At 51.4% G+C, this 23699-nt stretch overlaps 1 protein-coding gene across 1 annotated transcript in view; it reads right to left on the minus strand.

Annotated features, from left to right (window-relative positions):
* Positions 1-23699, minus strand: part of ALK (ALK receptor tyrosine kinase) — a 219793-nt gene that overhangs the window by 73843 nt on the left and 122251 nt on the right. Inside the window, exons 7-8 of the mRNA XM_077151697.1 lie at positions 9761-9855; positions 9486-9614 (exon numbers count right to left, since the gene is read on the minus strand). Of these exons, the coding sequence (XP_077007812.1) occupies positions 9486-9614; positions 9761-9855 (224 nt within the window). The remainder of the gene's footprint in view (positions 1-9485; positions 9615-9760; positions 9856-23699) is intronic.

A 23699-nucleotide genomic window follows, 5' to 3' on the forward strand; every position in this document is an offset into this window, starting at 1 on the left:
CTCCCCACTTTAATGTGGCTAGGTTTAAGGGATTAGAAACTGGAATTTACTTGAAACTTCTGCAAAAAAAAAAATTCAGGAAAATATACCCAGAATGCATACTTGTTTATACACACAAAGAGTGTGTAATTCATAGGATGGGAAGGAGGCAGCTTGTAAATACACTGAATATTTACAGAAGGCAACATATGAGGGACAAGTGAATTGGCCCAATCTTTTTGGAGGTAGATTTTAATAATACTGTTAATTACGATATTACAGTTGTTTTATATTTTTCGAGCCCGTTCTTAGAAATGATCTCATTTTCTCACTACAGTAGCCAGCTCTGAGAAGAAAGTGTGGTGGGCAATTATCATCCCTACTTTATGGGTGAGGAAACTGAGGCCCAGGGTGTTTAACTCTTCGAGTGCCACATAACTAAAACACAGGACTCCAGGACTCCATGCTGATCTGCTTATATCTTGCTATTGCCGAGCACTCAGCAGGTGCTTTGTGAATATTTAAGTGTGTAGAATGCTATATAGATAGGCTTGAGGTTGCTTCCAAGAATTCTTCCCCTCAGAACCCCCAAGAGTTCTTGGGACTTCCTGATGGTTAGTAGATCGTGCTGCTTTGGCTGGTGGGCTTTAACACCAGTTAAGGTGTGACTTGCTTCTAGCAATAGGAAATGGCAACAATGATTATGTTACAAGGGACTGTAATGCCTGTCTTGTTCCCAGACTCTCCTCTGTCCCTACTGGATTTGATGAAGTGAGCTACCATGGCGGGGGTGGGGGTGGGGTGTCCACATGGCAAGGAACCCAGATCCTCAGTCCCATGGCCTTCCAGGAACTGAATTCTGTCAACAACTATATGACCATGAAAGCGAATCTTTCCCTAGTTGAGCTTTCAGATGAAACTCTAGCCCTGGCTGTTACCTTGATTGCAGACTCACGGGAGACTAGGAAACAGAGAACCCAGCTGAGCCAGGCCCAATCTCCACACAATAAGCGTGTTGTTTTAAGCTGCTGTATTTGTGATAACTTGTTACGCAGCAACAGATAACTAATACAGCCAGCCACCCCAAATCCCCTGCCCAACTGCCAGTACTTGCCTTGGCTTCCCCATCTTTTGTATAAGCACCCAGCATGGAAGACACTAGCTAGGCTAAGTTCTTCTCTCTGTTCTCTGTTTCCTCCTCAACTCAGTGATAACTAAGATGGTTCTAGCCCTTTTTCCATGTTCCTTTTGGAAGAAAGATGGGGGGTTCTCTTTTGCGATCTGAAGTTAGCATTTCAGCCTTTAAACTTCTATTCCTTTGTCCAGCTCTGGGCCCAGAAGAATTTAAAAAAAAATAAAGACTCTTTCCAAGACCACTGATGCTCTGCCACAACCAGTAAAGAGCTGAACGGGGGCCAACGGGATGCAGCATTGTTTTGCAGGCAGAACCAGCCAATCTAGGGGAAGCATGATCATTAAAAGTGGTCTTCCCTAACCACAAGTGTTTATGCACTTGCACTGATGGAGTAGAAGGAAAGCCTTCTACTGATCTGCAAGCTCAATGATCATCATCAAGATGTACTGAACCCAGAGTTCCTGCATCATTTCTTCTCTCCCACTTAGGTAACCTTTCACCAAAACAAATGGGAAAAAAACAATATCTTCTCTCAGGCTAGTTGGGAAAGGGAAACTGAGTCCCCTTTGCTTTGCAGAGGAGCCCCAGCAATGTGTGAAGGCTTTTAATTGACACTGTTGCCATAATTTCAAGCACACGTATTGTTAGACTAGAGGTCTTTAAGGCATTTTGAGTTCCTCAGAGGTGGGTGATATTGCACTATTTCTTGAGTAGGGCCAGGGTTAGGCAGTTCTGCAGACAGACAGCGGATTGCCTGCTTTCTTATGGGACAGTGGGTTTCTTTTAGAAAGTCACGACAGTTTTGGAATAATTTGTAATGAATGATGCTTGGCTCTGCTGACGTCACCATCCCGGGCCAGAACACAGCAGGAGCCGCGGAGTGGGAGGATCTGTCTTAATTTCAGCTGCGGTGGGAACTGGAAGATGGAAAGGGAATCAGTGGGCTGGGGTAATGCCGGCTTCCAGTAGGGTTTGTGTGGCCAGCTCTGGGTGATACCTTTTCTGTCTCATTCATGGTGGAGTGTCTCAAGGCACCCAGCACTGGGTTTGGCACAGAGTAGGCACCCAACATATGTTCATGAAATTGCATCCAACCCTCTAGTAATTTTTCCTCAGGAGTGGGATTCAGGAACTTGGGAAGACATTAACTAGAAAGCAATCATGTTTTGTGCACTGGACACTGAGTTGACTGTCCCATGTGGAAAGAGAAAATGGGCTGGTTTGGTCACAGCGAGAGCTCCGTAACTGTTGATGTGCAGCTGGGTGAGGTTTGGAAGTGTTCCTAAGGGGCATCGGGTTAGAGCAGGACAGCTTTTGGAGGGAACCCACTTGGTTTGAACCCAGGCTCCACAGCTGAGGGGCAGGGCAAGCTGCAAAAACTTTTGATCCTCAGACCCCTCAGCTATAAGGTGGGGAAAGCAGGATGGCTCACCTAGGGCGCGGAGCGTCGGGGCTGCTTGAGGCCCTCGACGTGTCTCTGCTCATGCGATCCTTTCACCAACCCTATGAGGGGCAAGTACTAAGTACTAAGAAAACAAGCACCGGTTTTTGACATGAGGAAACAGGCACAGAAAGGTTCAGTTGTTGCTCAAGGGAGGTGGCACAGCTGGGATTTGAACAGGCTGTTAAACACCTCATTGATTCCAGAGAGTGACGTCTAGTAGGGGTGTGAAAGGATCAAATGAAACATATTGAACATCCTTAGTAACTGTGGGCCCTTATGCCAACGGAAGGAGGTGCCCTGCGATGGTGGGACATCGCGGGGGAGTTCCCATGCTAGTGAGTGCCTTCAGTCCCAGCCTGTCCTCATCACCCTCGGCCCCCAGCCAGTCCTGGGTCCTGATGTTGGCCGCCTCTCCGGGATGCCGACTGGCTCCCCCAGCAAGCAATGCTGGAAGAGAATTGTTACAGTTTGGAACGGCAATCTGGAATCATGAATTAGTCCCATGCCACCTCTTTTCCTGGAGCTCCCAGGGAAGGGAGACACGTCCAAATGAAGAGTGACACTCTAATTGGGAAGGCACTGAACCTGCCGCAGTGACAGGGGGCCCACGAGCCTCGTTAAGGCTGGTGCATCATGCGTCATCACTGGCACGCTTGCTATAAATAGGTGGTGATCTAAAATTAGTAAAATAAGAGACAGCATGCAGCATGTGGTTAAACAGCAGGGCAGCTGAGCAGGGAAGAGGCCAGTGTCCAAATCAGTTTCAAGGATTATATCTCTGACACCCTGCCTGCCACTTCTTAAAGAGTTGCTCCCTCAATTGAGTGGGTGCTGGCCAAAGCACCTTCCATATGCACCAGAGAAACTTAGGAGGGGTAGAGGGACACAACTACTGCTTTCTTACATGTGCGTGGACAGTGCACTATCTTGAATATTAGTGAAGATGTAAATGTGCTCAGTTTAAGCAAATTCTGACATAAGAAACTATGTTTTCAGAGACAAGCGATTCCTTTGGAAGATCTATTCAACAACGGGATTCCTTTAAGATTTCCCTTTCACAACTTGGCCCCATTCCTTCCAAATGCTATTTGGCTTAAAAAATTGTATTTTTGTACATGATTTTTAAGAGGTGTATTCATTATCCTTTTCTACCAGCTGTATAACTTAGGGCAAGTTAGTTAACCTTGCCAGGCCTCAGTTTCCTCTACTGTAAAAGGGGTCACAACATCAAATTAACAGAAGAGAGAATGTATGCAAAAGTGCGTGGCATAGTTCCTTATACACAGCAAGTGCTCAGTGAAGAGGGGCTATCACTGCCACATCAAGGGGGAACAACAAAATACGAAGCCCTTAGCTGTCTCAGAGATGGAGCTGGCTCTTGCCACCTGTTCACCTTCCCCAGGTGCGGTCAGGCAGGGGAAGGCAGAGACTCTAACCTTTGTTCTAAATCAGACTCTCCTGGAGGGCTTATTAAAAATGCTTTGGCATCCATTTGGATGGATGAACGTTACATACATGGGTGATAGATGGGTAGATGGATGGATAAATAAATAAATACATACATACATAAATTCTAAACCAATTCTAAAAAAGTCATCCAGGTTGGGGATGGGGTGGGGGTGGGGGTGGGGGCGGAACCAGGATCTCTTTTTCGCAGCAGCTCTTCATTAATCCCATGTTTAGGGGCAGGAGTTAAGACATCCTCCCAGATCCCACAGGTCTGTTGGGCCAGGAATCTGCATTTTTAATAAACCGCAGCCCTCTCCACCCCACAGGAGACCCTGATGCAAGTGGTGTGAGGACAGACTTAGAGCTACCTTGGGTGGGGTCTAGCTCCCGAGAAGCTGACCAGCTCAGTGCTGCACTTCAGAAGTCCTAGATGGTGCCATTGGGCATTTCTGGAGAAAGCTGTTAAGGATGCAATTAACCCAAGGACCGAGTCTCTTCTCAACCCCACTCTTGCCCCCATAGTGAGATGGGGAGTGGTTCCTGGAAAGACTTCCCCATGTCTCACCTCCTGCCCCTAAACATGGGATTAATGAAGAGCTGCTGCTAAAGAAGAGATCCTGTTTCCGCCTCCACCCCCACCCCCACCCCATCCCCAACCTGGATGACTTGTTTAGAATTGGTTTAGAATTTATGTATGTATGTATTTATTTATTTATCCATCCATCTACCCATCTATCACCCATGTATGTAACATCCATCCATCCATCCATCCATCCATTTATGTATTTATTCAGGAACTGGGTGGCCCAAAGGGAAGGAGAACTGGTATTGGGGTGTGCCCCTGAAGAGGGCGTGGCCTTGGCTGGCAGGGCCCGAGGGAAACAAAGACCCTGAAAGGGGACGCAGGTTCTGAGGAGGCTGGCGGGCCAGGAGCCTGCCTTCCAACGATGCTGTCATCCCCTGAAGGGCGAGCTGGCAGCATGATGGCTCTGGCTACAAATTCTATTAACTCTAATCGTTGTTCTGTGGTGAATGGATAATGCATTTAGCAGAAATAGACCCAATCAATTTATATGAAACACATAAAACTTTCTCTTCGGAATTGGCATCTGTTCTTGAATCCTAGGCGCGCGTGTGGAAACGGACAGCCTGCCACCCTGACTTCTGGGCACATTAGCAGCGCCGTGGGTTAATTGCAGAGACGGGCCAAACAAAGCTATTGTTCCCACATGCCAGATTCCTTCCACCCTTGGGATCACGAAACTGCGAATGGGGAGGGATGCGGAGGCTCTCGACTTCAAACCCGGACTTACAAAAAAAAAAAACACCCACAATTTTCTGCCCTTGACCGTGGGCACATAACTCCCCTTTGGCTCTCGCGGGAGCTCTGTTCTGGGAGGGCCTGCTGGCCCCACCCGCCCCCAGACGGGCTCTGTGAAGCCAGGTGGGGGAGGGGCCGCCGGGGGCCCAGCTGGCTGGCGCAGTGCCAGGGCCCACTGTGACTTCCAGCCCACTGCTCTGTCCATGCTTCCGCGTAGTTTCCATGGCTTTTTATTTCTCTTTTTCCTCTTTGGTAAGGAGATGTGCACTCAAAAGGGCAAGCCAACCTGTCACCCAACAACTCAGTGGCAAGACTGTGGTTTAGATGCCAGGCTTCCGAAACAGTAACAGTCCCCAGTGAGGCTTTGGGCCCAGGGTTTGGGCTCTCGTTGAGCTCAGTCACCTGGGGCCCCCCCAGTATAACAGCTGACCTCATAGGAGCAGGAGACAGGGGAGGACATCGAGGCAGGGTCCTTGGGCCCTGGCGGCCCTGCCTGTCCTTGGTTGGGCTTTTTGGGAGAGGGAGTGGCAGATCCCGTTTGCACCTTCTCACCCTCAAAAGTCATTCCTACCAGAGAGAGAAGAGCACAGTTCTGCAGCCCCGTGATTGCTTTATTCCAACTATTTGGTTAGTGTAATTGTATGTGCAAAGCTGACAAATGTAATTTCCCTGGACTTAATACTTGCCCCATTTGCTCCTTCAGCATCTTTATCTGATTAGCTAAAGTGACTCAGAGGCTTCCGAGAATGCTGCGTGCAGCCCTGGACAAGGCTTGCCCTGCTTGGATGCACAGGCAAGCTCAGCTCTGCTTGGGGATGGGGAGCAAGGGAACCCCCAGACCCGGAAGGCCAGGCCGAGACCCTTGGGGGTGGGGATGGCTTGAGAGATGAGAGGGGCATGGGGGAATTTGGAAACTTTGTGAATAACTGTTTTCAAAAGACCTGATTTGGACCCTGGGTTTCTAAGAGCTGCTCCGAGGCCTGCTAGGGGAACGGTGAGGTGCCACCAGCCATCCTTGGTCCAGACCAGCAGAAACTGCCAGCACCAAACTTTGGAAAGAAACTCTGATTGTCTTTTCTCCTAGGTACTTTGTTGGCGGGTTGGGTGATGATTGGTTTATAGTTCATATCAGAGGCTCTCACTGGGGACTCCCTCACCTCACTTTTCCATTTTTGCTGTTGATCTTGGGCTGGAGATGCTAAGGCCTAAAAACGGCTTAGTTGACAGAATATGGAAAGAATGGTTCCTGTCCTGGCCCTGCTCCCTACCAGCTGAGTGACTTGAATTCTTTACCATGTCCTCATCCCTAAAATGGTAATAACCCGCCCCGGCCAGTGGGGATGAAGCGAGATGATGTGTGCAGGGGCAAGCAGGCGGGGTGATGGCTCATTTCCTTGCCTTCCCTGCCCTCATGCCATCCCTCCCTCCTTCCCCAATGGGGCCTCCGAGGTGGAAGCTCTGATCTTAATTTAAGCCCCTTGTTGTAGGCCTTGATCTGCTGTTTCTAAGCCTCAGCTCCCCTGCCCTGGGCCGGAAGCTCCAGGACAGTGAGTATCGGGCCTGCCTGGACCCTGGTATGACAAGAGGTGCTGGGCAGAGTTGAGCCAGGTGATAATGACTGAGTGGAAGTGCATGGGGTGTGCCCTGGCCCTGGCCTGTGCCAGCTTCATGGGTCCTGCCGGACCTCACCTCCTCCCAAACCCCTCCTGGGCACAGTGACACCTGGCTCCATCTCAACGATTTGTCCCCCCAGGCTCTTCCCTTCTAGACTCTGAGTCCTTTGAGCTCCTGACCTGGGTTTGTTCTGCATGGCATCTCCAGGCTGAGCACAGAACTGGCCACAGAAGTGTACAAGAACTCTTTGTGGGTCTGGATTGAAGGTGGTTGCAGGGAGGTGGCATTGGGAGCTAACCTCCTCAGGCGCTCAGCCGGGCCCAGGCTGTGGCCTGCTCACCCTCATCAGGGGGCTGAGCTCTGGCTAAGTGCCACCTTGGGGGGCTCAGTGGATGTCATCGTGTGGGTGGCAGGGAAAGGAGGCCCAGCTCCCCTAGGTAAATCCTTCTGATGAAAACAGACACGGTCCTGGGAATTTGCAGCAAGGCTGGACTAGTAGATGGAAGTCATGATGAAGGACAGAAACCTCCTGCTCCTGATCACAGTCAGAGGAAGGGTTGCTGGGAGCCTGGCCCAGTTTCTCCCTTGCCTAAGCTACTCCCCAAGATGACAGCAGATTCTTTGGGAAACAGTGGCTCTCTTTTCAGTGTCCTACAGCCTTTCTGCCCAGGCCACCCATGGATGGGTTTGGCTCAATGTCCTCTTTCTCTTAAGTTGGCCTCACTCCAGAAGGGGATCTGGAGACAGCTGGCCCATGGCCACTTTCTAGGTCACTCCTGCCAAGGGACTGGGGTCAGGGATTGGGGGGTAAAGTGACTCGGTGAAGGAGGCTTGAGTTCCAGCTTTTTCACCGCCAGCATCGCAGGCAGCCACTCACGTCTAATTTTATTTGGTGGTGGCAGGGAAGTCATCACCACTTTTGAGCCGCTGTGCGATTTCATTAGTCTGAGTGGCTACTGGGCAGTTCCTTATCGATTAGCCTTTTAGGGACTGTGGGGGCTATGTGGCAATAAACCCGGGAGTTACGCAGGGTGGATGGCTGTTTCCTAAATGCTGGCTGCAGGGGAGCCGGCGGCTGACATCTGAGAACTGAGCTCAAGTATCAAACCTCCCACCAGTCAATCAATAAATGTTTCTGGAGTCCCTGCTATGCAATCAGGGCTGCTGGCTGGGCCTGGGTGCGGTCTGGCGGTGATGTTTGCTTAACATGTTCACACGAGAGTCGGACATCTGGACTCTTTCCTGAATTATTGCAAGGAGGCAGTAGTTGACTCAGGCCAGGAAGTAAATGGAGGCTGAGATGGAGAGGAGGGGCAGTGAATGAATGAATTAGAGGGATGCCTCCCACATTAGAGGTTTTCATTAACCACACCCCAAGGTGAGGAAAAGGCAAGCTGCCTACTGGGTAGGGTGCGCCTTTGCCAGGAAAAATGGAAAAACCTTTTTGAGGCTCTAGTTAAAGGTGAAGGGGGGGGAAATGGGAGCTGTGACGAGACGAGCACCTAACCCATTCCCCTGGGTTTGGCAATGGGCTTAGATGTGGCAGGAAACAGGAAGGGGGCGAGATTATGTCCAGGGACAGCTTTTCAGGACAACAAAGGGAAAGGATTTCTTCAAAGACAAAGCAAACCATTCATATGTAATTAGTTGAGAACCAATGAACTTAATGATAAAGGTAGATGCTTCTACTCTCTTTTTGGACTTTGCACTAAACAAGGACTTCATGTTATAAGCAGAATGACTATTTGCTATTTTAATAAAGAGTTATCTTTTTTAGGAAAGAGAGGGCATGTGTGCTGTATACTTGCTCCTTCAAGCTACTCACATCAGGAGAATGTCACATGCCGGGGTACTGACACCCACCTGGTGTGGGGCCCAGGGGATCTTAGCCGGCACCTCTGGGACCAGGCTCATGGACTTGACCTGCTGACCGAATCAGGAAGAAACCCGATTCCTTCCGATACAGTGGGTGGCTGAGAAGTCCCACCCATGGTTTCCAACCGGAGGCTGAAGAGGCCTGTGCTTGGACCAGCTGGAGTCCCCAGGAGAGCCTTCGAGCCTGGAATGTGCTGAATCCAACAACCTGGGAAGGGAGCCAGGCTTTGGGGAAAACCTGGTGAACTAGAAACTTTTGGGGCTTCATCCATGATGGGATAGCCAGATTTCATGCAACAGAAAACCTTGGCCTTGGGTCCAACTCTTTCTACCAGGAGAAGAAGTCCTTCGGGAAGGGCTGCTTGTGTTCAGCAAAGGGCAGTGGTTTCAAGGAACTGAGTTGCGGAGAGGTCTTCCTGTTGGGACCTGGCTACGGCCCAGGAGTGGAGGACAGCTGCTCCGCACAACTTCCAGAAGCCCCCTTGGCTCAGGCACGAAGAGACCCAAAGAGCTTCCTCTCGTAGTCCCCGAACCAGAGGGCAGGTTCTTTCTGAAGGCTGACTATTTTATTCTTTAAGCACTGCTTCCCACCCCAATTACAGCATGCATCTTTCTTGTCGTTTGCGAAAAGAAATGATTTTGCTTGTACTTGTGAGTTGAACCCTTACCTGTAGGATCGAAGACTGGGGTCTCTCTGGGTGTATTTTCCCAGGGTTTCAGTTCCTTGTTTGGGTTTCTGTCAAATAGATTCCTTGATTTGGGGGCTGCATCCTGTGGCATCTTGTCCTCCCCGCTGACTGGAATAAAGAAGACCCAGGGTCTGAGCTAGGCAAGGCTCAGTTGAAGGGGGAGAGGGAGTAGGAGGGACAAGGCGTCTTAGCTTATGGCCACGCAGTCTGGGTTGGGAGGACACAAGTGCCTGCCTGGTACAGGAAGGACTCACTGGTTAGGTAGCAATCCAGGCTGATGGAAATATTGTCAAAAGCCACGGTGGCTCTGGATCCTTCTCCCCACCACGCAACCATCTGCAGCCAGAACCTGTGGACAAGAAGAGTGCACATCAAGGGACAGCCTGGGTGGTCATGGCTTAGGGTTCAGCATCAGCACACATGTGCTGAGTCCCCTGCTTGTAACTTCAGTGATTATCCTAATCTCAGAGCAGCGACAGGAGGGGACAGCCGACCCCTCTGTCTACGTCTCTTGCACAGAGTACTTCCCTTTCTGCAATACTCTTCTATACTGTTAATGGCCACCCTGGCCCTATAATCCAATTTAGATTTTGGGACTTGCTACCAAGACTTCCTGATAAATTTTGAGGAGACCTCTTCTGCTTTCTGGAAGTGCAGAATAGGTGGAAATGGATAGGCTTGATATTTAGTTGGTTCTCACTGGTGGAGCTGAAGCTGTTATTAAAATATTGAAATGTCTCTGTGTCAACTGATAAAGAACAACATCCCCTGAGCGCCCAGACACTGGTTATTGTCCCAGACAACCCTGGTTCCTTCTTGGGTGACCCCTTGGACATGTCCATTAACCAGTAACCACAGTATGAACCCCTCACAGAGCAGGGGTCCTGAGTATGCTGTGACCTGTTCAGTATCTGTTCTGATTGGTTGGTGCAGTGTCCACCTGGTTGTTAAATGATTTTGAATATTACCCCTGCAGTGTCTGTAACCAACCCAGAGTGTCTCTTTCCACCTCATTGATAGTCTTGGAACCTCAGATCCCCTGGTTGTGGCCATGGAAGGCTTTAAAGTGAGACCCACAGAAAATACCTTCAGTTCCTTTGACTTCAAGGGAAATCATGCCCCTGGAAGGCTATCGGTCAACCAGCCCTTTCCTCCTACAAAGGGAAGGTTTTCTGAGAACTTCATAAACCTTTCTGGACGTTTGGAAAGTCAATTCAGAATGATGTGTAAACAGCAGGAGCACAGTGTGTGCATTCTCTGGTGTGGTCCTGAGTATGCTGTGACATGTTCAGTATCTGTTCTGATTGGTTGGTGCAGTGTCCACCTGGTTGTTAAATGATTTTGAATCATTTAACACATCCCCATCAACTGGTGACTGCTAAACAGAATGTGGTGCAGCCATACAACAGAAACTACTCAGTCATAAAAAGGAAGGGACCGAGGATACATGCTACGACACCGATGGAACTCAAAACCTCATGCTCAGTGAAAGAGCCAGACACAAAGGCCATGTACTGTACAATTCCCCTTATATGAAATGGTCAGAATAGGGAAATCTATGGAGACGGCGAGATTATCTGGTTTCTTGGGGTGGGGAATTGGAATAAGGAGAGACTACAACAGTATGAGGGCTCTTTTTGGGACAATGGAAACGTTCTAAATTGGGTTGTTGGTGCTCTTTGCACAACTCTACAAATGTGATCCTAATCATTGAATTGCACAACTTTAAATGGGTGAGTTTTATGGCATATAAATTATATCTCAGTCAAAGTAGTTAGGCCAAAGGGAGGGAGAGAGGGAGTCCAGGCAACAGAGCTTTGGCAGCACGGGGGAGCAGAGCAGAAAACAGGATTGGTGGGAGGAGGAGACACTCAGTGTGGAGATGGCAGGGCAGAGAGGGCACAGAAGCTGCAGGAGAAGGAAGGCTAAGCGAAGGAGGAGAGGCATGCAGGGAAGAGAACATTCACTCACAAGGCTTTGCAGTGAGGGCAGCAAAGCTTTCAGTCCGTGGGCAAGCTGCAGCCGGGGCTGGGAGCCCTGAGGATGGCAGAGGCCCTCTGGGGGAGATATAAAAGGGCTGGATGCTGGCTCCGCTATTCTAGAGAAGAGTTCCTGGCTCCCATAGATGAAAGACTTGAAATCTGAAGTAAACTTTTACCTAAACATCATGTTCCTGACTGATTATTCTGAACGGGACTACTCAATCTGTCTCTGCCTTCACCCATCTTTTGAAACCTTGTCATTTACAAATAATCCTTTTGGCCTTCAAGTGATGGTGAGAGGATCTGAAATCTGGTTCCAACCTCAAGAAGAAATGCCTGAATCTGTTGTACTGTGGCCAACCCCGCTGGTGTCCCCTCAGGAGACACTGCCCATCAAGGGACTACATGACACCGTGGGGGCAGTGTGTGTGGAAACTGGGGGGCCCAGGGGGGAATCCCCAGATCCTGCTCTGAGACACTTGGGCCAACTGGGTAAGCGTGGCTGAGGGGACAGGCAGTGGGAGAATCCACTCAACTCCAGCCAACCCTCAACACCCAGGCCTCGAGAAGCCTCTGGGAGGCATCCTTCCCTTTGACCTTGGTAAGCAGCTACTGAAGGACACCTGTAGGGCACTGGACCCAGCCTTGACCTTTGGGGGATTCTAAGAGACACGAAATAGGAAGCCTGCATTCAATTTGCTTACTGTTCATGAGCGAGATGAAGTTTCTATAAATCAGTGTAGAAAAGGGTAGAAGGAGGTCAGGGCCTCATGAGAGGTAGAGATAAAGTGCTCTGAGAACTCAGAGCAAGGAGGAATTGCAGCCAGCTGGGGAGGCCAGGAGGACTTCACAGAGGAGGAAGTATCTGAGCTGGTTTTGGAGGATGGGAAGGATTCAAAGACTCAGACTTGGGGATGAGGAGCAGGGCAGGGAGGACTTGTGGAGCTGAGGGAACTTTCAGAGGAGGGAGTGCACCAGTTGGCTCAAGTGTGAGGAGTATAGAAGGAGCCAAGGATATTAGGGGCATTTGAAGGTCAGGCTAAAGAGTTTCTATTGCAATTTCTTTGAAAATGAGAGCCATGGAAAATTTGTAATACAATAGTGATAAAATCAAAGGCCTATTTTTGAGTAATTAGGGGGGGATCAATAAGCAGGACAGAGAAAATGAGACAAGAGGCAGTGGGATGAGGCAGGAGGCCATAGTGTGTGAGCCCATTCTGTCCGCGTGTCTCGCGCCAGCGCCGGTTTCTGCCACATCTTGGCAAGGTCACAGCCATGGTTCCTGGGTGCCCAGAGGGGTTACAGCCCAGGGGAGCTCCTGGCTGGAGCCGGTGTGATCCCGGACACAGCCTAGGCCTGTCATCTCTAAAATCAGGGCCCAAAGACAGCCAAGGCTTCCTCTTTAAAGCAGGTGCAAGGGTGAGCAAGACGCTTCTCGCAGACACTCAGAGCTACTCAGAGGGGCTGGATGGAAAGAATTACGTCACCGGTGCAAGTGTGAAGGCGAAGCTGCCTGAGCTCCCCTGCGGCAGTGGGTGAGGGCCCCACAGCCCACCGTTCGGATTCTCCATCCTGGTCTTCGTCTCCTGACCTGCAGGAGACCTGGGGCCAGGTCAGGCACTGATTTCCCAGTGAGCTGCATCGTGGATGCAACTTCTGGCCTGAGGCACCTGAGTAATGCATTATATGGTGCCCATGGCTCGTGGGGACAGGAGGACAGACCCCTGTTTTCACCTGAATGGACCCTTCCAGGGAAGCTGCTTGTCTCCCTCCCCCACTTCTCCTGGCCCTCTCCCTGTCTTCCTTCTTTATTACTGAGAGATTAGAGCTACAAACGTCTCTGACAGACACTGGGCCTCTTAGCATGGATGGGATGATGCAAGCTGGAGCTGGAATGGCTTCTAAATAGAAGTTTCTAAAGAGCTCTGTGAGGCGACGGCAGTGGCAGCTGCTGCTTAAAAGAGCTTGATTGACACTGGGAATTGCACATATTTTGAGTCAGGAACACTCATAACAATCAGGGAAGACTCGGTCGGTTGCTGCCATGTACACACGGATGCTGCCTCTATGTCCCCCAGGGAGCCACATGCCAACCCTTCCCCAAATGGGGCAGAGAGGAGACCAGAGGGTCCCCTGGGGTGTGGGCAGGTGGGAAAAGAGCTGAGATGGCTCTGGGCACAGCAGGTGAGGGGCAGGTCAGGAATTCTTTCTTCTGGGGCTATGGACAGAGGCCAGGTGGGCATCAGGGTCACCTGATCACTTCCCTGCTTTGGAAGGTACCTGGCTGTGTGCCTTTACCTGGGCCCTCGGTGGGGAGGAGGCGGCTCCTGGCTCTGCTGACCCTCCAGGCTCTCAGGGTCTCTCCCATCCAAACACTCTCCTGGTGAGTTCCCCCAAAAGTCCAGATACTAAATCACCATCCAGGGCCAGCTGGACACCAGGATCATGGCCTGAGGTCTCAAGTTCCAGCAAGTAGCAGGTGGGTCTCTCTGGGTCAGAGGAGAAGCAAGGGCCACAGCACATTACTCCCAGGATCAGAGGGGCTGGTGGTTCTGATGCACACATGGATTACGTGGCAGCCCCTGCCCCACAGCCTCAGCTTTCCATGGGGGAAGGAAGCCCAGCCCCAGGGCTGGCAAACTGCTTCCCTTTCCTCTCTGAGAAGGAGAGAGCCAGCTCCCCGGGGCTCCCCCAGCTCTCTCTCCCCGCGTCTGGGTCATGTAAGAACATGCCAGGAAACTACCTCTGCTCCCAAGTCCTTAGCAATAGAGATTTTGGTCCTTGCCCCTCAACAGTTCATATCTACTCAGTCCTTAGGTTTTTCCAAAGAAGACCCTTTTGAATCCACGGATTGTTGTCATTTTTTTTCCTCTTTTTTCTTTTTTTCACAGCCTGTGGAGCTTGCAGCTTGTGGCTCAAACAGATTTGGCTAGAAATCCTGGTTGGAGGCTGGCTTTGCACCAAGAATGCATCCTCCCGATAACTCATCTTTTTCAGTTACAAAGGGGCCTGTTGAAACCGGCACAGTGGGATTCTGGGAAGGGGCGGCCTTGGAACTGGGGGCCTCCCAGGCTTACTGGGCAGATCCCTGCCTGGGAAATGCTGATGCTGCTCACGCATGGCTCGGAAAAGGTCCCATCTCATTCAGGCAACAGCCTGTTAATGGACAGCAGTAGAATGCCTTATTTGCCACCCTGCCAGCCCCGGGGATTGACAAACCTAATTAAGTTCACTTAATGATTTTAAGTAGCTGACAAAAGGTGTGTGTCTGACCATGGATGGAGAAAATACAAGGGCTTTGGAGAGAGAGGAAGGAAAAATGGCTGGGCTGGATAAAATGCATTTACTGGACAGACACTCCGTCTCAGATTCCATCACCGGCCACTTAGCAGGCTCAGAAGGAGGGAGTTCTGCATGTCTTCTCGCAGCTGGGGCTGTCGGGGCTCTGGCTGCTTAGGACAGGCTGGCAGATACTGTGGAGTTAAAACGCTGTCTGCAATTTCTCTCCGCACACTTGATTTGCTCGACAAAAGTCTTCTAAAATGGACCGTCACAAAGCCCCGGTGGCAGTGTGCATTTCTATTGGGATAATGTACATGATGAAAAAAGCTGCCCCATCCGTCCTATTGTCTGTGTAACTGGCTTGAGTTGAGAGAGGAGAGGAGGAGCCGACGGACAGCTCAGGAGGCAGAGGAGCTCTGGGCAGCCTTGGCAGGGCTGGACGTGGCCAGGGCTAGACACATGGGTCCTGCCTCTAGGGACTTAAGCCGCCTGCACAGTGAGGCAGGGGACAGGCTGGACGTTCAAGGTCAGACTCAGCAGCTGGGGTGTCCCCTTCCCCCTCAGACCCACCCTCAGAAGGAATGAACTACCTCCTGACTTGATTTCCCTCTGGGAATAATGACCACAAGCGCAGTGAGGGGAAGCCTTATTGAGTGACTGGAGGTCCTCCCAGGGCCGTGGAGATCTTCCCTGATGAAGCTGTGGGTTCTGGGAGGGAGCCCTTGAAGCCGGGGAGAAAATGAATTTTCACTCAGGCCGAGAAAACCTGGAGAATCACTCAGACTCTTCAGCCACGTCCTCAGCTAATGTCTCCCAGGCACCAGCTTCCTGGGCCTGCTTTGGGGGCTGAGACCAGCGGCCCCCGGGTGAACGCTGGCCCCTTTCTGTGCCCTCAGGCAGGGCGAGGCCTCCTCCAGCAGGCAGTCCTCCCGCCTCCTGCTTGCTCTCACAGGGGAGGGCGCTCCTGCTTCCTGCAGCCCTGGCCCAGCAGGGGAGATGCCTGTGCACGAAACTTCTGCTCCACGGGCCAGGCAAGAAGTAAAGCACTGGCCAGAGGGAGAGGGGAGAAAAAGAGAGGTACAGAGGAGCAGAGAGAGGGGGAGATGGAGAGGGAAGAAGAGAAAAGAGGAGAGGAACAGAGAGAAAGAGTGGGAGAGAGGGAGGGAGAGAGAGGCAGAGAGAGCGGGGCAGGGTGAGAGGCAGGGCGAGAGTGAAGGCCAGAGAGCTGGGTGTCCGTGTGGGAGGAGTGACTTAGGCCAGATTATCTCCGGGACACAAGGCCTAAGAGGCGAGCTGCGGAAGGGTAGGCGCCGTTGCAGCATCCTTCACGGGCACTGCTGCGAAGGGGCCATGTGCCCCCATCACCAGCGAGACCCAGCAGAGCCAAGAGGAGAACTCGGGCCACCCGCTGCCATTTCTCCTGGCACGCTGGACTCGGCGCATCTCAATTCTTCAAGCTCATAAAGCACCACACGCATTCTATGCTATTTATGAAGCTTGACAAGTTCCTTGGGACAACTGAGGGCCCGGGGGCCTAGCTAGAGCTAGAAAGCCCTGGTCCCCATTCTCTCCTCGGATGCCCGTGCCGCCTTCCTTGGGACATGCACTCTCCAGCTCGGCCCTCTGCTGCAGCGTCGCTAGTGCCTGGGAGGTCTGAGATGGTACCAAAGACGGCGGTGAGCCCAGAGTGGAGGGAAAACCAAGGAAAAGTTGGTTTTCCTCCTACCCAGAGAAAGATAAAGTCTTTCTGAGGGGGAATGGTATCTTCTCTCCTCCGTGGAGGCTGAGTAGGGAAAGGCAGAGTGGGGCAAAGCCTGGGCCGTTTACTTGGTGGGGTCCTAGACACATCCCTGAAACTTTCTGAGCTTCAATTTGTTTTTAAAAGTCCACATCATGTGTGCATTTTCACAGTGGAGCAAGAGCGATTCTAATTTTTTTTCCCCTGTTTTATATTTCGATCAAATTCTGTGCTTCCTCAGGCAGAGGTGAAATCACACAGCTCCCCCTCGGCCTCTGCCCTCTCCCTCCCAGCACAGACTGTGAGATCACCTGCCACGGCCAGACCCTGCGCCTGCAGTTGGGGGCTCAGAGCGGGACAGGTCGTGGGCCTGGCCGGAGGGGAATTCGGGCAGACTTGTAATTCATGTCATCCACTGTCTAGGGGACAGTTCTGCCCCCATGGAACAAGAATCCACACAACGTGGGAAAACGGTGACCTGTGAGAGAGAAGTCAGGAAAGACTTTGAACATGGAACGTCTAGAATGGTAGCCGGGGACAGAAATGACATTCAGGAGTGGGGTGCTGGGGTGCCGCATGTCTCTGGGGGAGGACGGATTCTGCCATGTGGGCCGTTGGACCAGACATCTGGAAATGCAGGAATGGGACTCAGGAGGACACAGAGACGCTGGTGTCGGCTGCAAGGAGTCATGGCAGGATTGGTGCGCAGCAACCAGTTTCCGGGGGGAGAGCAGATACAGAAGTGGATTCTGCTTTGCTTCCAATATCAGCAGCCCAATTATTCCCTAAATTCTGAGGCTGCAGACCTAATGCCTGGGGAGAGAGGAGGCTGAGAGCACAGAGCTACACTTTCAGAGGTACTCAGAATTGTGAAAAACATAGGTATCTGCTGATTTAGAGCTGGGCTGTGGATATTACCAAGAAAAATCTCGAGCAGATCTGAACATCCTGCTATTCTAAAGGGGCTCACTTTTTGTCATTTTGAGCGACTATTTCTTGAACCAGGCTCCTGGGCCAGATCTGTCTCACTGCTTTGCACTCTTGATTTGGAAACTTAGCAATCAAAAGCAATAACTTGTCCCGAACATCACAGTAAATCAGTGTTAGAAATAGGACTTACAGCTCAGAATTGCTAATCTACTCCTTGCTCCAATGACCTGGAATATTTTCTGGGCAAGAAACCGGACCAGATCCTTCCAAAGTTGTGAATGTTTGATTTGTATGTACCCATGCCCAGTTGCACATGGCACTACTGAACCATTGGCTGGAACTCTGCCCCTCTCCTGGGGGGCTGGCGAGGGGGGCTGACCTAAGGCTGCCCTGGGCGCTTGCTGCAGGGCCTTTTTCTCCAGCTCCTGTATTTCCCTTCCTGTCTGGCCCCTCCCAAGAGCCTTTGGTGCTTCTGGTTTCCCCCTCCTCCAGGCCATCTGTATGGCTCTTTCTGAGGCACTGCTTTGGGTATGTCACCACCCTCAGCTCTCCATGCTCAGTGACTCTTTATTACCCACGAGCTAAAGCCCAAAGCATTGGGCTCAGTATTCTCTGACCCAATCTACTTAGCCATTTGTTCTTGAACCCCCTAAAACATCCTTATCTGGAAGCTGCCGCTCGCTCTGATGGGCTTTCCTGGAATGTCCTTGTCCCTTTCTCATTTTCCCATGGCCTGGATTGTCCTCGAGGCCCAGCTTACAGTGAGGCCAGTTCTACCAGGAAGTCTCCCTGGAGACAGATGAAAGTTCCACGGTAGATGAAGGCGACTGCACCATCGGAACCCTAGCCGCCGTCTGCTGACCCCACAACCCCCCACGCATGCTGCCCTTGCCCTCTCGGCAGGCAGGTCCGTGGCCGTGGCCGGGCCCTAGGATGTGGAACACATTTTTCTGTCCTAAGTGCTCCAGGCGGGCTGAGGATGTGTGTGCTGAGAAGGGGACAGCCAGTGACACCTTCCCAGGCACTCCCTGCTCCCCTGCCTTGCCCATGTGAGGATGTATCTGATATTTTATGTCAGTAATTCCCAAATGTGGTTGCTCATCAAAGTTGCCCAGGGAACTTTTAAAAAATACAGATTCTGGGTCCAACCTAAGCTCTAATGAATCAGGATCTCGGTGTATGAGGCCCAGCATTCTGCTTAAAAAAAAAAAAGAATTTCCCAGGTGATCTCAATGTTTAGCTGAGTTTGTAAACCACTGTCCTATGGTGTCCTGCTAGTTTTAAGCCTTTTCAAAATTTTTTTCCCTGCTTATCTACTCCAGGGGGAGAAATCTGGGGATGAATTCTGTCAGGAAGTAAGGCTTTGCTACATCATAAAACTTGGGGAGTGAAACATTTATATGTACCTTAGAACAGGTCGCGGAATTGATTTCAGCCTTGAATTATGAAAGTCCTTGGCGAGGACGCCTCGTCAGTGCTCAGAGGAGCGACACGGAGAAGCGTTGTCCCCAGGCGGTACTCGGATGGACGCCACAGAGGAGAGCCGCACTCCCTGGCTCATTCCATGACATGCCTCGTTTCTGTCCATGGAGCCCATTTCCCTTTCTTCTGGGGAACGACATTCCCCATTTCCTCGCAGGTAGGGGCGGCCGTGTGACTGAGTTCTAGGCACTTGGAAGTGAGTGGAAGTGACACACACCCACGAAAGCTTCCTTTGTGGTATCCCTATGCTCCTTCCCCCGTGGAGGAAGAGGGCGAAGGACCCTAAGGTCTAGGTGAGAGGGTGGTCCGGGGTGGAAGCAGCTGGGTCCCTGAAGGACCCTGTGGAAGGCTGCCCACATCCCAGCAGTCTAGATTTCATGTGCAGATCCCTGAGCTTTGGAGGTTTCATTTGTTACTTCAGGTGGTATTACCCCACCTGAAACAGCATAGAGTGCAAGGTTGGTTAGCCAGGTGTGTTGTGTGCACCTGTAATGGTGGAGTGATGGCTAACCTACTCCAGGGTGGGGCAGTGGGTAAGCTCAGCCCTCAGCTGGCTGCCTTGGCTGGTAGCTGGACTCTGAGGGACCCTTCCCTGACAGCGGGGACTCTCCCCCACTGCACACTCCTGTGCCACTCCAGGACACCCCTGAGCAGGGCAGGGTGGGCTGATGGAGCATGGCCTAGAGCTCTGGGCTGCAGGTGCAGCCTCCTGTGGCAGCTGTGCTGTTCACCTGGAGCACAGGGTGGGGTTTTTGTCATGCCCTGGAGGCCTGGTCCCTCCTCTGGTCCCCAGTTCTGGGGCCTGTGTCCTGTCTCAAGGCCCAGAAAGAAGCCTGTCCAGATGAACCCTGCCTGCTGCAACCAGGCCAGAGTCCTTTCTCTGGACGCTAACCTGTAGCTGACCTCTCACAGCTGCCAGCCAGCCTGACCAGGTCTCCAGGTGGCCAGGCCTGGGCCCCACCACCAAGGTCCTGTATATCCGCTGCCCGTGAGTGATGCCACCTGCTGCCAGTTGTCACTGCATCTCACGGAGAAAACTTTCTTTTTTTGCATGGGCAGGCACTGGGAATCGAACCCGGGTCTCTGGCATGGCAGACAAGAATTCTGCCACTGAGCCGCAGTTGCGCTGGCTGGAGGAAACTTCTTAACCATGAGAATACGGTGTTGAAAGCATTTGCTTATGCTATTGTTGGGATTTTTTTTTTATAACTCAAACATTTATTCTACTTTGGGTATTAAGGGGTAGAAATGTGGAATTAAACATATGGGACAATAGCAGGCAGATCTCATGCAACAATATTGGAAAAATGTAAAGATAGCAGGCATCTGCCAGAAAGAAATTAGGTCTCGGGAATGATTGTGTTGCTGAATTAGGATCCCAGGATTCTTTCCAATGTGAGATTTCCAGCTAGAAAATTGGTTCTCAATTGCTTCCTAATGTGTGCCTCTGGACAGATGATTTCACTACTCTGAGCCACGGTTTCTCCTTGACACTGAGGCTACTAAAATCTGGCCTAGGACGGAAAGGAGAAATGAGAACAGATGGGCTCCAGGCTTGGCCCACTGGGGATGCGGTTCCTCTCCCTCTTTCCTCTGTCGTGGCCCAAGAGACACAAGCCAGGGGCTCCAGGACGAGTCCCATCTCCACCCAAGCCCCTCAGCCTGGTGGGCTCCCAACAAGGCCAGGGTCCAGCTTACGGGTAAGAGCACAGACCAGCGTGTTGTGGGCGGGTCCTGTGCAATTTACCCTGGTTGGCCTAAAATTGCCTTCAAGCCTGTCCTTTCCCCTCCATCCCAAGAACTTATTTGGCCTCCTGCTGATGACCACACCAAGGTTTTCAGCCCCTGCAGCTCCAGGAAGGGGGCACGTGCTGCCCACGGCCGGTTAGGAGCAGAGAGCACCCTTTGTTTCCTTCACCTGCTGTGGGGAGTGGGGGAAAGGGCTGAGCTTTGCAAGCTTTTATGGATTCAGGGTGATCAGACTCTACCAAGAATGGGCAGTTGCCACCCAGGGAAAGCAGACATGAGATATTCCCCTTCCCCAGACCTACTCCCCAGATCTTGGAGCCTCAGGAGTGGCTCCTGGCGCATCCCTGATGTGGGTCTATTGATAGGGAAGGAAAGAATAAGTGCACCCCCCATCCTGGCCACAGCCTCCGCCTCTGGCCATGCAGACACAGCTGGCTAGCAGAGAGGCTGGGGTTTTCCTGGGCCCCACGCAGCCTCTGCCCTGACTGCCCTGTGATGTAACAGTCCTGTCTTCCTGCCTGTCTCGCCGTTCGAAGACACCCCTGAGAGCCAGGACTGTATTGCTTAGTGACCTAAGCCCACCACTCGGCTCTGAGCAGGCCAGTAAACACTGGGTGGATAAATAAATACGTAAAACCTGAGTGCTCTTGAAAGTTACTTCCATTTCATGCTTGCGGGTCTTTGCAGGATGCTGTCTGGTGATACGGAAGGAGGGGGGTAGGGAGCTGTAGGGGAGACCCTCTGTGTTCAATCACCTATGGTATTGGGCAAGTCATTTAAACCCTCTGTGCCTCAGTTTCTCATCTGAAGATGGGGGCAGGGGACCAATGGAGAGAAGCCCCAGGGAGGGAGGTGGCAGGTTGCTTAAGGCGGGGACGGTGTGGGGCAGAGAGTGTGGCAGCGTGGGAGCCACTGTGACCCCCGGGTTAGCCTGTCCAGAGGGGCGGCAGGCGCTGGCTGGCAGGGGCTCGCAGAGTGTGGCCTGCATTCCTCCCGAAGGCAGCCCCCCTCCCTGAGCAAGGAGGGCGGGAGGGCAAGCAGTTACACAGGGAGACTTCCCAAGAAAGGGGAAGCAGGCAGAAGGTGAAGGTAGGTGCAGGGCCCCGCCCCCTGGGCCTTCTTCCCGCGGCAGGGAAGGGCTCTACTGAGCAGGGTGTCAATGTCGGGGCCTGGATTTTCCACCAGCCGGAATGGTGGTGGACATTATCCTTTACTAAGGGCCGGCTCTTCAAATGTATAACTAAATGTATCTCATTGTTATAAAGAGATCGGACTTGTTAGGCTTGGTTACACTTGGTGCACTGATACCTCTGCAAATAAAAAATGCCTATCAGGACCTTTGCTCCAGATTCGGAGTCAGACACTTGGTGCAGGACCGTCAGGGGTTGACTCGAGTGGAGACTTGCAAAGGCGCGAGGGGAGGGGCTCACTGTGGCCGCTCGGTGTGTGTGTGTGTGTGTGTGTGTGTGTGTGTGTCCAGCCACAAAAGCCTGGAAGTAAAAGGGAAGAGTCGCTCTCTGCTCGGGGTGCTGCCCCAGCGGGGCTGTGAGAGAGGGAAAGGCAGGCGGGGCGGGCTGGGAGGATGGCGGTTCTCAGCCAGAGGTGGTGGTGGAGAATTAAGATGGACTTCAGGCGCCTGATGAATCAAAGGAAAAACAATAAACTAACTCAAAATGAACAAGAGGCCTGGCCTGAAAAAAAGAAATCTAGATCCAAAATATTTTAATAGGCCCAGCTACTTCTTACTAAGTGTTCGTTACATGCCAGGCACCACACAAGCATTTCCTCTGGCCTGTACCTGGGAAGCAGACTAGTCCAAGGCTGAAAGGAATCTTGCTTAACTCTTTTAAGACATCAGATTCCTCATGTAAAAAAAAAAAAATAGAAAAAAAAAGATTAATTATGCTGTCTACCCAAGGGGCTGCCGTGGGGACGAGCTGAGCTGGTGCATGTAAAGTTACATTGGTGGGCTCCCTTAAGGTAAGCACTCAACAAATGCTCGCCCCTAATCATCGTTAGGTTTAACTCTCCCAAAGGCGCCATGAGGAAGCTGTGATTCAATTTTATAAAATCTTGAGTTCAACTCAACTTTTTCAGGGGCAGGTCTAGACCTGCAAAGAGATTCACTGGAAATCCCTGCTCTCTGCTAGTAATGAAAATGTCTTTTTCATCGCAGAAAGATGCTACACAAAAGGAGAGTGTTATTATTGATGGCACACCCTGTAAAGTGGGGATTCTTTGGATCATAAACAAGAATTGAAGAGGAAAAAAACACCTTGAGGCTATGGAGTTGCTGGTCTAAATACTGAAGACATGGCTCTCAGTTTATCTGATCTCATTTCAAAGATGCATTTGTGAAACACTTCACTTGTTTAGGACAAAGAATTCAAAAGGAACTAGAGATCTAAATATCACCAGAAGGAACATTTTTTCTTGTTAGGCTATGTATACAGTGCACAGCTAAAAAGCTTTTATAATGATAATGCTAGGGAAGGGAGTCTACTCAGGTGTGATAAGTTATGTACTTTGTATTTACCTGTAAAACTGCAGTGATTTGTGGGATAGGATTTGATCCATGATGTTTCTAGATCCATCTAGTAATGAGTTGAACTTAGCTTTTGCTCTGTAAGCACATCAAAGCTGATGATGGGGTGTAAGCACTGGTGTTTAATTGAGCAGAATATATGATTATAAAGAGGAAAACTAGGAACTGTAAGGCCTGGCCTGGTTGCCTCTGGCTGGAATGCCCCCACTTGAACTAAAACTGTGAACATCCGGGCATACAGCTGTGCAAACTCAGCCAATCAGGACCTGCCCTGACAAACAAAGGACCCCCCCACCCCACTGCACACGGCCCGTAGCTATGCCCACTGCACACGGCCCATAGCTATGTCCACGGCACACGGCCCGTAGCTATGCCCACTGCACACCGCCTGTAGCTATGCCCCCTGGCCCTAAAGCGCCCGAAACCCCTAACCTACCACAGGAGGCCCCGTAGGCATCATCAGCACCCCTGCTGCTCCTAGGGGG

This window comes from Tamandua tetradactyla, chromosome 3, assembly GCF_023851605.1.
Source record: "Tamandua tetradactyla isolate mTamTet1 chromosome 3, mTamTet1.pri, whole genome shotgun sequence".
Classification (NCBI taxonomy): Eukaryota; Metazoa; Chordata; class Mammalia; order Pilosa; family Myrmecophagidae; genus Tamandua; species Tamandua tetradactyla.